General features: G+C 41.1%; 1 protein-coding gene across 1 annotated transcript in view; it reads left to right on the top strand.

The window, feature by feature from the left end:
- The first annotated feature begins 347 nt into the window (after positions 1 to 347).
- Positions 348 to 15,986, top strand: part of LOC143099236 (uncharacterized) — a 33,091-nt gene continuing 17,452 nt past the window's right edge. The window contains exons 1-9 of the mRNA XM_076262334.1: positions 348 to 563; positions 3,993 to 4,097; positions 5,394 to 5,573; positions 6,637 to 6,707; positions 7,608 to 7,665; positions 10,446 to 10,584; positions 10,907 to 10,947; positions 11,066 to 11,165; positions 11,554 to 11,624. Of these exons, the coding sequence (XP_076118449.1) occupies positions 465 to 563; positions 3,993 to 4,097; positions 5,394 to 5,573; positions 6,637 to 6,707; positions 7,608 to 7,665; positions 10,446 to 10,584; positions 10,907 to 10,947; positions 11,066 to 11,165; positions 11,554 to 11,624 (864 nt within the window). The 5' untranslated portion in view covers positions 348 to 464. The remainder of the gene's footprint in view (positions 564 to 3,992; positions 4,098 to 5,393; positions 5,574 to 6,636; positions 6,708 to 7,607; positions 7,666 to 10,445; positions 10,585 to 10,906; positions 10,948 to 11,065; positions 11,166 to 11,553; positions 11,625 to 15,986) is intronic.

Below are 15,986 nucleotides of genomic sequence, written 5' to 3'. Positions count from 1 at the left end.
TTCTAATGAGAAAGCATGCTGATGGTTACTGTGAGTGTGGCATTCAAGAAACCGTAGAACATGTCATAGTACAGTGTCCTAAATTCCAACAGGAACGACAGACACTTATAGAGCAGCTAGCACAAGAAAAAATAAGTCTGGACATAACAGATATACTGCAAAGAAATTCTGGGGAACAATGTTTTAGATGTGTTTTTCAATATTTGAAAACAACAGGTTTATTCCATAGAATTTAGAGGGATGTAGTATTCAGACCCACACTCCTATTCAGAAGGTGGCGGTAATTCACCTAAAATCTGTTTGCCAACCGCCAAAGAAAAAAAGAAGAAGAAGAAGAACGCGTCAATCGCTGACGCTGAAGCTTCAGAGAGCATCTAAACAAATCCACGTGTCTGTCGCCTTTCAACTATGGAAACCTGAACATTGGTCAAAGAAGATAACTGAGGTCATTCGTACACAAAATAATGCAGAAACTGACAGGCGATACACTGAGCTTTGCCTCGAGCCCCGAGGGTTTAAAGTTACAACACACCGATTGGTACCAGAGGGATGTACGAAGTAAGGTGAGTGTTTGACTGAGGACTGGTAGGCTAGTCTACAAATTAGTTAACGGTGTATCTGTTGGTGTAGCCTACAACTTCTGGGGATTAGGCTATATAAATCTCCAGATTTAACAAACCTTGAGATAAAAGCTAACCTCTGAGTTGTCTGAACCTGTGGCGACTAAACCTGAGCTGTCGGCTCCAAAACACCGGTTCCAATTAGTTCCACCTAGAGTTGTGCGTTGACGGCGAACTTAAAGTTAAAGTTGAAAGACATCTTCTATTGAGAGTCGGAACCATGAGTAAACCGGCGAAACAAAGAGCACCGTATTTTTCACTTTTAGTGTTAGACAGAAATGGGCAGAATTGCAAGATTCGCGTTTTGCGGTTCAATAGCCTAAGTCATAGGCGAAACGTTTTCATGACATAATATACAGCTATATCTAACCGTAGTATGGTAGACAACAAGCTACAACCCGTTTTTATCCGAAAGCACCGTATAGCATATGTAGATAAACAAGGGGCGTCGTAGTGGGGGGACAAGTGGGAATAAATTACCCGGGCCCCAAGTGGGGGGAGGGCCCCTAAGGAGTTGAATTTTATTTTCCTTAATAATACATAATTTCCTTAATTTAAAGATCTTCATAAATATTATTAAATAATATCGATGCAAATATTTCGGGTAAATGCATCAGTTGATTGATGTATTAAATTGTGTCCAAGCCAACATTGTTTGAGGGCAGGCACCCTCTCCCCTGCACGAAATGGTTCAGTCCGCCTCCCCCTGCTAGGCGCATTTTTGAAGTAACGTTACGTTCATTCTGCCGAAGCGGCAATGCAGAGGGTCACGGTATGAAGATGTCTAAGAAAGTCTAAGAACGCTAAATCCGGTTCCCAGAAAAGAAAAGGGAGAAAAAAAACAAGTCCTAACAGCCTTCTTTCCCAAGAAAGGTGAGCCCAATGTGAAAGCAATAGTCTACAAATGAAATGAACTCCTGAAGGTTACAAAACACTTCAATGCCACCGCGAATCCGCGATTATCAGTGCTAAAACAGCATTAACACAAAATTAGAAATAACATGATGCCTGATTTATAGCCTACCACAACATTTCAATAGCCTACTAATTCGAAAATTATTATGAGCTAATAGCTTAACTTAGTAGGCTCAATGTTATATAGGTTCATGAGGAAAGGCTGTCAAATTAGTAGCAAAGCTAACTTGTGAAACGCATCACACTCAGTTAGCTATAGATAGCTGTTCTCTCAACCAAAAGTGTTCAATTTGTATAGATAACTGTTCTCTCAGCCAAAGTGTTTTTATTCATTTCATGTTCTAGCTTAACATTCTTCAAATAAAACAGAAATTCAGTGAAGTCTTGGGTAATAACTAAGATTATTTTCTGTTATACAGTACATATAAGAGTTGTTAGATTAATTCAATGTGTGATTAGATAGTAGTTAGTTGTGAACCTCATGCTTACAGCCGGTGGTTGGTTGGTTGGGGAGGGGGGGGGGCATGGCCACCACTTGTGCATAGGGCCCAGAATTTGGTGCTACGCCCCTGTAGATAAATAAAATGCGTCCCTTGAGCATTCTGCTTCCAGCGTCTAGGGACCGTCTACAAAGTGCAAAACCTATAATGGATAGGCCTACAAAGATACATTTTAAAATAGCTTCACTATTATTGAGCCTAGTGCTTCCGAAATCACAACACCCAGCTAGGGCCTCCCTAGCAATGTAGGCTACTACACCTCCTAATTATTGAAAAACTGACTCACCCTATTTATAATATATTTTTATCGGGGATACAATTCAATAGCTTCACTCTCATTGAGCCTAGTGCTTCCAAAATCACAACACACATTCTACGGCCTCCCAGGCAACATACTACATCTGGGTCGTTCCACGTCAATTCAACCAGGGCCCACGCACTTAGGTCTCAAAAAATTCTGAAAAAATGACCAGGTGTAGGCCTACCTATGTTTCCCAGGAGACACACAAACATGTAGCCTCGTGAGACCATCCTGATCTCGCGAGCTTCAGGGTTTCACTCGCAGATCAGTCTGGATACTTTCCGTTAAAGAGAATTTGGAGCAGTTCACCAAACGAACGTCCAATCAGCGTTGGCTTTGAGGCGGGTTGAGGTGTGACGCAACGAACAACATGACGGCATCCACAGAGATGAGCATAGCTATCGCGCAAGTTTTATTCAAATTAGAAAGTATTCCTGGGTAAGCTGTGAAGCTATGAGTCTCAGCCATGCAGCTGGGAGGAATGAAAGACACAGACATCCTCCACGGCTGATTCCAGTTCACAATGGAGGAATATACTTTCTTCAGAAGTGTAGGGCCTACCGTGAAAACTTGATGGGAATTGTCGTTGATTAGGTTCATGTCACATACAAATTCTTAACGTCTTAACGTTAGTCACGTTACCTAACTTAATTGTATGTTAAACGAAGGCATTAGAAGAACACTTTGTTCATCTAATTGGTTGATTTGGCCCGTCGATAACCAACAAAGGTAGTGATAGACAGATGGTTTATCCAATCAGCTATCCAGTATTTCCACCCCTTCCCAAAAGTTCTTCAATGAAAAGTTCCCAGATGGATATGCGGAGCAAATCCATCTGGCGGAGTCAGGTTAACAAACATGTATTTTATGTAAGATCAATACTTTCCAAGATACAGCCAATTTTATAGGGGGAAGGGGGTGTCGATTTTGTCATTAAATTAAAGTTAACCTCCTCCTCTTGGTTTTTAATCGACTTCCATTCCTGATTGAGTCACCTATGACTGACTATCTATTATGATATAATAATTAATCTTGACATGTCGACATTAAACTCGAAATTTCGATAATTAAGTTGAAATAGCATGTCGACTTTTATCTTGATGGTCCAGATTTTACTGTCGAGATTAAAGTTGAAATTTCCAAAATTATATCATCACATACGATATTTCGTCTTTATTCTAGATTTGTCCATCAAAACTAGTTTGGAGACATTAGCTGCCAGTGAGTCCGGACAGTCAGTCAGCAACAAAATACCTTGTATAGAGGATTTGGTGAAATTGACTATTTCAAAATCGGGTTTAGCAACAAGGAAATCCTTGTTTTTTTTTTGTTTTTTTTAGCCCAGAAACACAGTGTGCTGTGGAGCAGTTGAGATTAAAGTCGACATGATGGGCTATGTCAAATTTATATTTGAAATGTCAACTTCGACAAGTCTACTTTAATCTGGACATTTCAAATTTAAAGTTTAATCTTGTCATGACAAAATATTTCTTTTTTTCTTAATGTTTGGCCCTTATAGGCTACTCTAGGCCTAGTCTCCTCTTTATGGAAAATTTATATTTTAACATTTTAGGCTAGTTTGTGTGGACGTCTACTTATTGGCATGGTTGTCAGTTGATGGACCGTGCGTGAAGTGCTGTTGTGTCCTCTGTGTAGATCATGGATGAAAGTGGTCAGCAGCAGCATGTTGATATGATGAGTCACAAGCAAGCCTGCATTGACCTGGAGAAGGCAACTCAGTTTATCACTCAAGTATTGCAGGTAAGACATACACACACACACACACAGACACACAAGAGTGAAGACAATCAAACTCACAATTGATTTCAAACTCATTGTTGTTTAAATTTATGTTTTCATTATTCTCCAATTTATGTAGGCAACCATCTCATTTTTTTTCTCTTGATCTTCAATTTGATGACTTTCGATGGAAATTCTGTAGATCAGGGGTATTCAATTAATCTTCAGCGAGGTCCAGTTACGGAAAATTTCCTCAAGCAAAGGTCCGGAGCATCATAATGTTTAACTTGCGTGTTTAAGCTATGTAGGCTATATGTATGTATGTATAATATTAGGATGGATGGATGGAGCCTAGTTGTAGATAGATAGATAGATACATACATACATACATACATACATACATACATAATTGATCCCCAAGGGGAAATTCAAGAAATAGAAGATTGTAGGCCTAGGCCTAATGTTTAATGTGAAATAAAATAAGTAGCCTAAAAGGCAACATTCGAAATGAGGAGAAATAAGGCAAGATAAGAGTAATTGGGGAGAAAAACTGAGTAGCCTTGGCTATTTTTAAGATCTTAACGGGAACTTAAAATAAGCTGAGACAAGGATGGATATTCCACAGCTGGTTCCTTGAACCCATTAATCAGCAAGTTTAATTAAATTAATCAATCAAAAATCAATCGATGTTTTGAAAATAACTTATCTGATTGTTTCTCGTCCCGTCTCCTCTCCTTGCTCGTTTCAGGCTATCAGTCTCTTCTCCATAGTAGGCTGCTTTACTCACTGACTCGTAGCAGCAAGCAAAATGATGGTTCCTGAAGCTCCTGAAGTAAATGCTGTTATCCTAACCAACGAAACATTTAGCACAGCTTTGAAATCTTACGTGAAAATCTAAATTAGGCTATTATGGTCTGGGTCCGAATAGGATCACATCACGTCACGGTCCGGACTCGGACCGCGGTCCGCCATTTGGTGATCCCTGCTGTAGATGAAGCTTGTAAATCAAACAGAAATCATCTAGTATCGCCTTAATTTTATGACCTATCCTCTTTTCGTCAATCTACTGTTTGTGTCTACTTTTCTACCTCATGCACGAGCAGACATGAAGCTGACCTAAGCCTCGCTTGAATAAACGAAGGCTAGATGCAGCTAACTTCAGTGAATGGAACGGCTTCAGCCCCAAGTGAAAGTCTACGCTAGTTCAAGCCAAGCTATTTCTGTTAGGCGCCGCCTTCATTAGCGAGGATGATGGAATACCCCTCTAGGCAATTCTTCAGAATGTTAATAAGTGTGTGTGTGTGTGTGTGTGCGCAGCATGCAGTAGGTCGAAACCGGGAGCTTTGTGTATTGATTCGTCGTCTGGAGGAGAAGGATGTGGAGACTGGGCGGAGTCTAACAGAACTGGCAGAGTCAAACCGCCAGCTGCAGGCGAAGATTGATGAACTACAGAAACGCCTGGAGGAAAAAGACCGCTCCCTTACACAAGCCAACCAGGTGTGTGTGTGTGTATGAGGAAATTGCCTTATTCACCCAGCGGCCATTACGAGGCTGAGGGGTACACTTGCCATTACACCTCAGTCCAGCAGATGGTGGTGGTAATGCACTCCGTTTGCAAACTGCTAAAAAAAAGCTCACCGAAAAAGAAGAAGGGTTCACTGGCCTGTTCTTCTTCTTCAGTGAGTTTTTTTTTGGCAGTTTGCAAACGGAGTGCATTACCACCACCATCTGCTGGACTGAGGTGTAATGGCAAGTGTACCCTATAGCCTCGTAATGGCCGCCTGGTGAATAAGGCGAATTGAGGTGATTCAGTCACCACATTCACTAAATACAATTTCACTCATTGCAAAACACTACATGAAAACGGGAGATGGCAGCACAGCAAGAATGAAGAAAACTGTAAAATGATGGAACAAATTGTTTTATTTACAATAACAGCGATTGTCGGACGAGGTAGGGGAAGCCTGGCTTCCCTTGGCCTCCGGGAGAAAACGCCACTGCTGTAGCCTGGGTGTTCCCATGCTGCCTTGCGCGCGATTTGATTCACGCTGCTAAGGCAGCCTGGAGACCATGGAGCAAATTTTCGCCTGAGATAGGGGATGAGTTATGCACAGACGCATTTGATAAGACATCCGTGGCACCCAATAAACGGATCTGGGCATTTTTTTTTTCAAATACGAGAAAATGAACGTTTGGTTCCCAGACCACGTCTCATTGAGAAGTGGTGGCGCTAGCCAGGCTACCACTGCTGGGGAATTGCCCCAATTACTAATTGCATGCATTGTAAGTGTGCATTGACAGGACAGGACAGTATATAAATTATTATGTGATATAAAAACTACTGATATAAAAAGAAAAGTGATGCATTTCTGATTATTTATTCATGACCGCAAACATTATGCAGGTATAATAGCCTGTTTAAAGTAGCCTACTTCTATACTCTTAAAAGTTGCACTTAGCTCTGCAACAAAAGAGTTATAAAATGATTATTGATTTATTTATTTTTGGACTGTATTTATCTGTTGGGTGATTTCAGCAGTCTTTGTGTGTGTGTTTACAGACTGTGGTTTTACTGAGGAATGAACTGAGGGACTTGTGTCAGCAGCTTCAGATGCAGCAGCGTAAAGAGAGGTACAGTGAGAGAGAGAGAGAGAGAGAGATGGTGGGGGGGTGTTATGACTGCCGTTATTCATGACTTCCACACACATGGACATGGCACACACACAAACACACACACACTCATAAGTTAACATAGACAAACACAGAAGCACACATACCCACAACAGCAAACACACACACACACACACACTCATAAGTTAACATAGACAAACACAGAAGCACACATACCCACAACAGCAAACACACACACACTCATAAGTTAACATAGACAAACACAGAAGCACACATACCCACAACAGCAAACACACACACACACACACACTCATAAGTTAACATAGACAAACACAGAAGCACACATACCCACAACAGCAAACACACACACACAAACACACACACACTCATAAGTTAACATAGACAAACACAGAAGCACACATACCCACAACAGCAAACACACACACACACACACACACTCATAAGTTAACATAGACAAACACAGAAGCACACATACCCACAACAGCAAACACACACACACACACACACTCATAAGTTAACATAGACAAACACAGAAGCACACATACCCACAACAGCAAACACACACACACACACAAACACACACACACACATAAGTTAACATAGACAAACACAGAAGCACACATACCCACAACAGCAAACACACACACACACACACAAACACACACACACTCATAAGTTAACATAGACAAACACAGAAGCACACATACCCACAACAGCAGAAACACACATACCAACAAAAGGGATGGAGACATATTGACATGCGTGAATTATTTTTGCAGAGAGAATATGCAGAGCTGAGTGGCAGTCATATTTTGTACCGCTATGTGGTACATCTAGTTTATAACTTATGTAGCCTTTGATCTCTTCTGACTCCTACAGGGTGTTACAGGAAGGGCAAGAATGGCTGCAGGGTGTTGAGAGGCAACTTCAGGTTAAGGTACACACACACACACACACACACACATACACAAACGTGCACATAGTATACTAACACACACACACACACATTAACAAGCACATACACACACACACACACAGACACACACACACACACACTTGCTGTCAGTGTTAATCACATGTTAATCGCGATGAGATTATGGACCATAACATGTTATTTTTTTTTAAAATTGCGTTCATGGTGTGCCGCCAAATGTTTTTTTTATTTGTATTTTTTTTACACCGTCACTTGTGCTGTTATCAACGATTCTCTTTGGCTGCTTTCTATTCATGACCCTTTCTTGTCCTGAGACTGGCACAGACCACCAACATTTCCCAGCACAGACACTTCCTAGTGGGCTTCTGCCTGGTCCTCCTGCTGAGGTCATAGAGATAACTATAGCACAACAGATAACAGCAACACAGCTGTGAATGACACATTTTTTAAAATAAAAAAAAAACAACTCCCGATAGGCTGAAAGGCCCATTTTTTACTTTTTAAATAAGTTGACTCAATAGACATGGAATTAAATGATCCTCAAAGCACTTCAGGTATAGCTATGATCTACAACAGAGGTGGGCAAACTACGGCCCGCCACGCACTTTATGCACTTCATTAAAATGTGTTGAAGGACTAGGCTACATTTTGCTCATGCACTGGTGCATATTTCTCAATATGACAAGTTCTTTTCAACTGAACTTAAAGGTCCCATGTGGAAGAACTTCTCCCATCTAGTGTTTAGGGATTATATTGCAACCTAATAGAACTACGGTAGCCGTTGCACATCAAAAACATAACACCCAATTCACACCAAAGATCCGCATCGAGACGAAACCATCGCAGAAGGAGTTGCAGCTGTGTAAATTAAATGGCGCACGTCGTTGCCAGCTGTCGCAAAGCATTTAACGTTACCATATCTAGTCGCAGCTCATCTCGTTGCAAATCTACCTAGATGACTGCCCTAGTTCCGGACTCTTAAATAGGTGTGTCAAAACATTAACTGTTTTCTTTTGTCATTGCTTGTGTGTGATGCCAATGAAACACACTTTCGGACATGGAATAAATCATTTAATTTTGCCTGTTAACTGAGCTAGTTAGCTAACGTTAGCACAGTAAACTGAAAGTGAATGGGAATGGCTAGTGATCTTCGCTAGCTTGGTAGCAGCTAAGGACTTTGGTTAAACGTGTACATTGTTGCAAACTAACCTGAAATAGCATACAAGCATGAAAACTCCTCACCTTTCGGCGAAATTCGCCATTTTGAATCCAAAATGGGGGACTTAAGTGGTTTGCGCAGATCTGATGAAAAAAATATTGTGGGGGGGTGGGGTAGGCTATTAAGTTACAACTGAGTTTACAAACCATGCGCAGACGGGAACGCATCTTGATGCGTTGTCAGAGCCCCATTACAAACTTGTCTGATCCAGCAAGGAATATGTGAATGCAGCCCCTATGCATTTAGCCTATTAAACAGTGGAAGCTAATTTTTGCCGCGGACGCATCGCGAATAGCGCTGGAATAGCCTCTATGTCTGTGTGACTGCAGATAGATGCGTCTGAAATGTCAGCTGGAATGTGAGCCCGGCGAGGAGAGATGCTTAATTGATGTCACAGGTGGGCTAGTTGAAACTTTCAACTTCTGTCAGAAAAAGACGTTGAGATTGGCAACGTAGCATAGGCTGTTTGTTGTTAAAGTTAGCGATATTGGACAGAAATATAGACATAACAAGTTCATTTGATGAAGAATACGTGCAGTTTGAGCCATCTAGATCGACAAAAGGTGAAGCAAATAGGCATACTGTATCAGTCGCCTATAGCAAAGGGACAAAAAAATGTGAATAGCTAAATAGTTGAATTAAAAGCTCCTAAACTGGGCTGGTGCGTTTTGTCGAGTTCAGAGACAAAAGCAGTGTTTGACATGGTAATGCTGTCTTTTAAGAAACGTTCAGTAACCTGATCAGATCACTGTCCTGTGTCTACAGGGTACAGTTTAACATGTGAACACTGTTCACACAACTTTATTGGTTGGTTAAACACACTAGCACAATGCCACAATCTGTATGTAGCCAAGGCTGAAGGTTAAAACATTTAAAACCAATTTTACAAATTAAAGCCTACCCTACATAAGTTTATTTATTACCTGGTTTGGTCCAACAAATATTCAGACTTATCTTATTCAGACTTATTCTAATAGTCTACAATGAAGTGTCCCTTAGGCCTATGAAATCTATAATTAGTCATTTTGTAGTTTGTTTTCTTTATAAATCTCTGGTTTTAGGCAACTTCATACTCCATGGAAGCTATGCAATATTGGCAACAATGTCACTCGCGCTTGTTTTGCTATGAAACGGCCATTTCCCTCTTTGCGCGCCCTTCTCACCTTTTTCACCCCTGACACGTTTTCATGCCTGAACATACATTCAGCAACGTTGTGGTAGTCGTTAAGGGTTGTTTTAAGGACATGTTTGTGCATGCCCATAGCCAGCCACTCTGAAACAGTCAAAGGCGATTCAAAACGAGTCAGAAAGTCAAGACAGGACCCATTGTCAAAATTTCGGTTTCCACCACTCTAGTTCATCCAAAACAAACCAGAAAAGGGACTCAAAGTACTAAATACTGGAATTATCCTTTAAGGTGAACATATTGCATAGTGTACCTTTAACCACCCGCTCACTCACACCTATTAACACTCAATTTTGATGGGTTGTCTCGTACTCGTCTCGTGTTCACCTATTAACACTCAATTTTGATGGGCTTGTCTCATACTCGTCTCGTGTTCAGAGTCAGATGGTCTCTCCTGAGGGTCAGAAGCTGTTTGAGGCTCCAGTCTCTTGCAATAAAGAAGAAGAAGAGGCTGAGGAAGAGGAGAATGAGGAAGAGGAGGAGGAGGATTATGGCCATGGAGAGTCCAGTCAGTCTGGTAAGCAGACACACACACACACACACACACACACACACACACACACAGACACACACACGCACCACACACACACACACACACACACACAGACACACCCACATACACACACAACACACACACACACACACACACACACACACACACACACACACACACACACCACACACAACACACACACACACACAAACACACACACACACACACCACACACAACACACACACTAATGTCCTGTGTTGAATATCCACTGAGTGCAACACAATTGTACTGTATTATGCTGGAGGATTAAATGTGAATACGTTTCCTTTTTTTCTGCTTTTGCAGTAACGTTAGAGATAACTGACCCCAGATCAGAACTGTTCCAGGTACGGTGTTTGTTACATATACACATCATGTCAAACACATGGATATGTGTCAGCTTGCTTGGCACACACACAATCACACGCGCACACACACACTCTGATGGTTTTGTTTACTTCTCAGACTCAGCAGGAGCCGTGTGGTGGTCTGGTCCTTGCAGTTAAAGAAGAAGATGGTGAAAGTGGATGTGGGGAGCGGAGAGGCTCTGGCAAGGAGAGCATAGGTGAAAAGAGCAACACACATACACAACACACAAACACACACACACACACACACACATACACACATATGACTAATATGACGTCAGAGTTAAAATGTATCATCATATTCATTTGTGTAGATAGACTGGACCTGTCCCAAATTTTCTGGCCAGCACGTGTCTTTATTGCAGTGGTTTCAAAAACTAGCATGTTAGCTACCATTAACTCATTATTATTGCACATTATGGCAGTAAAAACTCCCTTAACTGTTTATTTATTTATTTATTTTTTTTTTTTTTTTTTTTGCTGTGAGTTATTTTTCAAATAAAAAAACCGCCCTGGCCAACTATTCTTGTCAAAAAGGAAGCGTAGTCTGTTCACACTAAGTGTCTTCTTTGTTTGCGTCTGCAGTAGAAGAATCCGCCCTCAGAGCAGAATACCCTGTCTCTTCAGCTGAAGACATCAAAACTGAACAGGTCCAGGTACAGTGGTGAAAGTCTATGATGTTTGTAATGTCTAGTATAGTTATCCACTGTTAAAATCACATCTTTATTTAATTTGCCAAACTCGTACTAATATTACAGTAAAATCAAATGAGTAAAAGGTACAATATACAGGTTTAGGTATTTGTGGCAAGTGTAAAGCTCCCTCTAGAGTCGCAATGTATTGATATGTTACTCTGCTATTGTAAATAGCAAACTTCTCGTGACTTATCCCCTATACACAATGCAAATGCTTTTGTTGTGGAGGTGAAGGATTAGCAACAGGCAAACACTATCTCCAAAGAGCTAGATCTACTGACAAGATAATGTTTCACGATTCTCGCGAGATTTGTTGGGCACCGCTTTTGGATGTTGCATGGTTGGTTTTCTCGGTAGGGACTCGCTACGTCTATGCTGTATAGCTATGCTAGACATAGGCCCAGTCCCAATTCTCTTCCCTTCACCCTACCACTTCATTGAAGTGCCCTTCACTGGGGAGTGCCCCTTCACAACGGAGTGAGAAGTGTTAAGGGATTGAAATCTTTACCTACGAAATGGGATACCACTCCATGCGTCATTGCGTCATTAGTAGCTAACGAGTTCTCCTACGTCACACGCATCAACGAAAGTAGCCTAGTAGTAGACGTTTCATTGATGAAAATGCCTGCTCCAGGTGTTATGTTAGCTTTTATCATCCTTCTCCGTTTAACCAACCAACGGAGAAGAAATGAGATGAACAGAAGACGTCTTCGACGCCTACTAGCGATGTCGGATGTCTTTCAGGTATGTGGATTTTTTTTTTTTAAATGTAAGGTTGTCCTGAACTTGGATGTAACGTTAACGTTGGTCTTACCTGCTCGAGAGGTGCGTGCGTTCACATCAGTCTATGGTTCAAAATTTGCGAACGTTTCTGTTGAACAAGTTTTCTCTGTAGCCTACAGTTAAATGTAACTTTTGTTTAAACAGTTAGCCTCCCTGTTTAGTAGTAGCCTAGTATAGTGACGCTCATGGTTAAAGCATAACTTTCGCCAAAATGCAGGGTGTTTTTGTGAATGGGAATCGTAGGGGCACTAGTCCTACTATTTTGATACATGATCGCGTCAAAATCGCTAAATTAAAACAAAAAGTTAATTGTTCTTCTATGTTATTATTGCCATTTCCTGTGATTAGGCCTACTCAAGCTCTATGTAACTCAGTTGAATGTTTGATTTGCTTTTTAATTTTTCGTTTGTAGGCTATTTTAGAGGCATCACAAAGCACACTCATTGTGAACTGAATTGGTAAAAACAGTGAAGTTTAGCCTAGGCTACTGTTTGTGCCTGTTAAAGCTGGTGACTTTTGTCCAATAATGTTTATTGTTTGTTCTTCAGAGTGGCCGTATTATGACCTACTGTCATCTGAATATCCACGTACCCATCCTGCAGTTGTGGTTGAATGAAGAGCTGGAGCTAAAGGAGGACTTCAGACTGAGTAGACGGGCCATACATGCTCTGCAGAGACTGCTGAAAAGCGAGCAGGATCATGGCTGGGGCCATGAACTGGAGGTCCTCATGTATCTTTACTGGCTTGCTCATGGACTGTCGTATCGTGTGGTGCCACGGGTATTCAGTGTACCCCGATCAACAGTCCACCGTGTCATTCACAAAACCGCTCAAAACATCTGGAACAATTTACATCGAGCCATCTCTTTCCCAAAGCCTGCAGATCTAGACAATATTGGACTTAGATTTGGCCAGATATCTAAAAATCCAGTGTTTGATAAAGCTGTGGGTGCCATTGATGGCTGCCACATTCAAATCAAGCCCCCATCACTACACCGGTTGGACTATCTGAATTACAAGGGCTTTTTCTCTGTAAACATGCAGGCCATTTGTGATGCATCTGGGAGATTTCTAGATATATTTGTTGGATATCCAGGATCTGTACATGACACCCGAATTTTAAAAAATAGCCCCTTTTACCTGCCTAAAAGGTACCCTCCCGATGTATACTTTCTGCTTGGTGATGGTGGATATCCTTGTTTGGAGACTCCAATCTGCTTAATCACGCCATACAAGGAGCCAGTGAATGGACGGGAGCGGAAACGATTTAATAAACATCAATCAAAGGGGCGTTCAATAGTCGAGAGAGCTTTTGGTGTAATGAAGACCCGATGGAGGAGTACACTTTTCAAGGCCTTGGAGGTGAAGCCCACATTTGCGCCGCAGGTTATCGCATCGTGTGCCTTCCTGCACAATGTGTGCATAGATAATGGGGATTTCCTTGAACCTGATGATGATGCTGTGGCACAGGACGACCTGGATCCATAACCTCTGCAGGAAGCCCCTGCACCACATGAGAGGCCAGGGAATGCAACAAGGGACAGGCTTGCTGCCCTGATCACTGGCAATATAGAGGTGCCTCAGTAGGAATGCCTCTACAAACTTGTAAATAGTTCATATGCACATGTCCTCATTCTATAATTTTGTGCTGTATTTTCTTATTTATTGTTTTTATATTTGTTCTAGATAAAATGTATGTAAATAATATGTAATTACTATGATGTTTGGACAACTTCTTTGAGATTTTGGGTCTCCTATGTCCATACACAGGTTTTTACACATCTACAATAAGATATATAAATAAATAAACAGAATAGAACAAAGAAATTACTGCTCTGGCATTTTATTTACTAGCTTCTCAAATAGGCTGAGGAAACGTTCAGTTTTGGCTTCAGTCTCTTCGTGCCTCTTCTGCTCCTTTGCAGATTCCTGTTTCAGAAATTCCAGGACATGATTGCTCTTTGTGCGTTTCTTCCTGGGAGAGGGTGTTGTGGGAACAGGAGCAGTGGGAGTAGTTTGAAGACCAGGACTAGAGGCAGAATCTTCTCTTGGTTCAACAATGTTCTGTAAATAGAAAAAATAATAACCATATTGGCTCAGTACCATACAGTACACCGTAACATCCTGTACACACTGTAAGCGTGCTACAGCAGTGAACCAGGGCCTGAAGGTCTATTCAGACTGAATGTTTTGGAGATCTACAGACATGGCATGTACTTCAGGCTTTAGATATGTAAGTGTCATTGAAGTTTTACATTGGTTAAATGTAAGTGATCAATTTTAGTTTATTTTCCTTACAACTTACCATCAGTAATGTTGTGGCATCACTGCATTCATTAAAAGATGCCACTAATACAGGGGGCTCTATGCATGGTCTGGCACCGAGAACTTCATGCATGTCCTCATAGAATGGCCAGTTGGCAGCTGTTTTCTCCCCGCTTTCGGTCCCTGAACCAGTCTTTGGCGTTTTCAGATCCTGCAATAGCAAACATACAGATACATATACAAGATATATAGATTATGCATTCATTTGTAAAGGAAGATGGCAATAACATGCAGCATATATCTAACCAAATAATTATTACCTTATATTATATTACTTTTTTAAAATTTTCCCATTTCTTTCCAACCTGCTGTACATTGACCTTTCCCTCCAGGCCCAGCTGTTTGATTAGTGTCCTGACTCAGACAACAAACAGTGATGAAGATTAGGCTCTGGTTACAGGAATTATCAGATATTCATGGTTCATTAGAAAACAACAACCGTCACTCACTCATATAGCTGCTTGGATGCATATTTCTTTTTTGTAAATTGCTCCTCATTTTCTGTCCTGAACCTAATGAGTGCTCTGGTCTGTTCGGGAGTCCCTAACATTGTAACATAGACACAGTTTGTTATCTTGCGATAAACTTATCTTTCAACCGTTACATTTAAACTATTTTAGTTACATTCCATTGTAACGGCAGCAGCTAACGTTAACATTTCATCCAGCTCCTGTCCAGCTCCACTGTAGGCTACGTTTGCCAAAAGCTCAAGGCAAACAGCTTATGTTTGCAAATATGAACACACGTCAGGTTTTCAGGTTTTGACAAACATTATTAACGTTATCCACATGACATAGGCTAATAAAATAGCGTTTTTTGACATCCTAACGTTAACGTTAATCAGCTAGGCTACTCTCAGCAGCATAGACAGGCGTTCATTTACATGTCGAAATAGCGATTTTTTTCTGACAACCATATTCAACTCAACTGTAAGGAATACTATTTTGCATGATGATCAGCTAGATATCCCGATGTGTTTCACAATTTTTAAATCTTTATTTGCGAAGATATACTTACATTTGCAAACTTCTTTTTCCGCACTGGCAGCCATCTTTCTTCAAAATGTTTGGAGTCAATCGGTTACCAAGGTGTTCGCAAGGTATCCTGGGAAATGTAATCTTTCCCTTCAGCCGTAGTCTGCCTCTGATCGCACTCCGTGTGAAGTGGTAGTTTGAAGGGTTGAACAACACTTCTACTTCGTTCTAAAAGAATTGGG

Source organism: Alosa pseudoharengus, unplaced genomic scaffold, assembly GCF_046254945.1.
Source record: "Alosa pseudoharengus isolate Yale_2024_CS ecotype anadromous, Long Island Sound unplaced genomic scaffold, YU_APseudo_1.1 YU_APseudo_1.1_scf_25, whole genome shotgun sequence".
Lineage (NCBI taxonomy): Eukaryota > Metazoa > Chordata > Actinopteri > Clupeiformes > Clupeidae > Alosa > Alosa pseudoharengus.
Note: the sequence above shows the minus strand (reverse complement) of the source record. Positions and strands in the feature narration are given on the sequence as shown.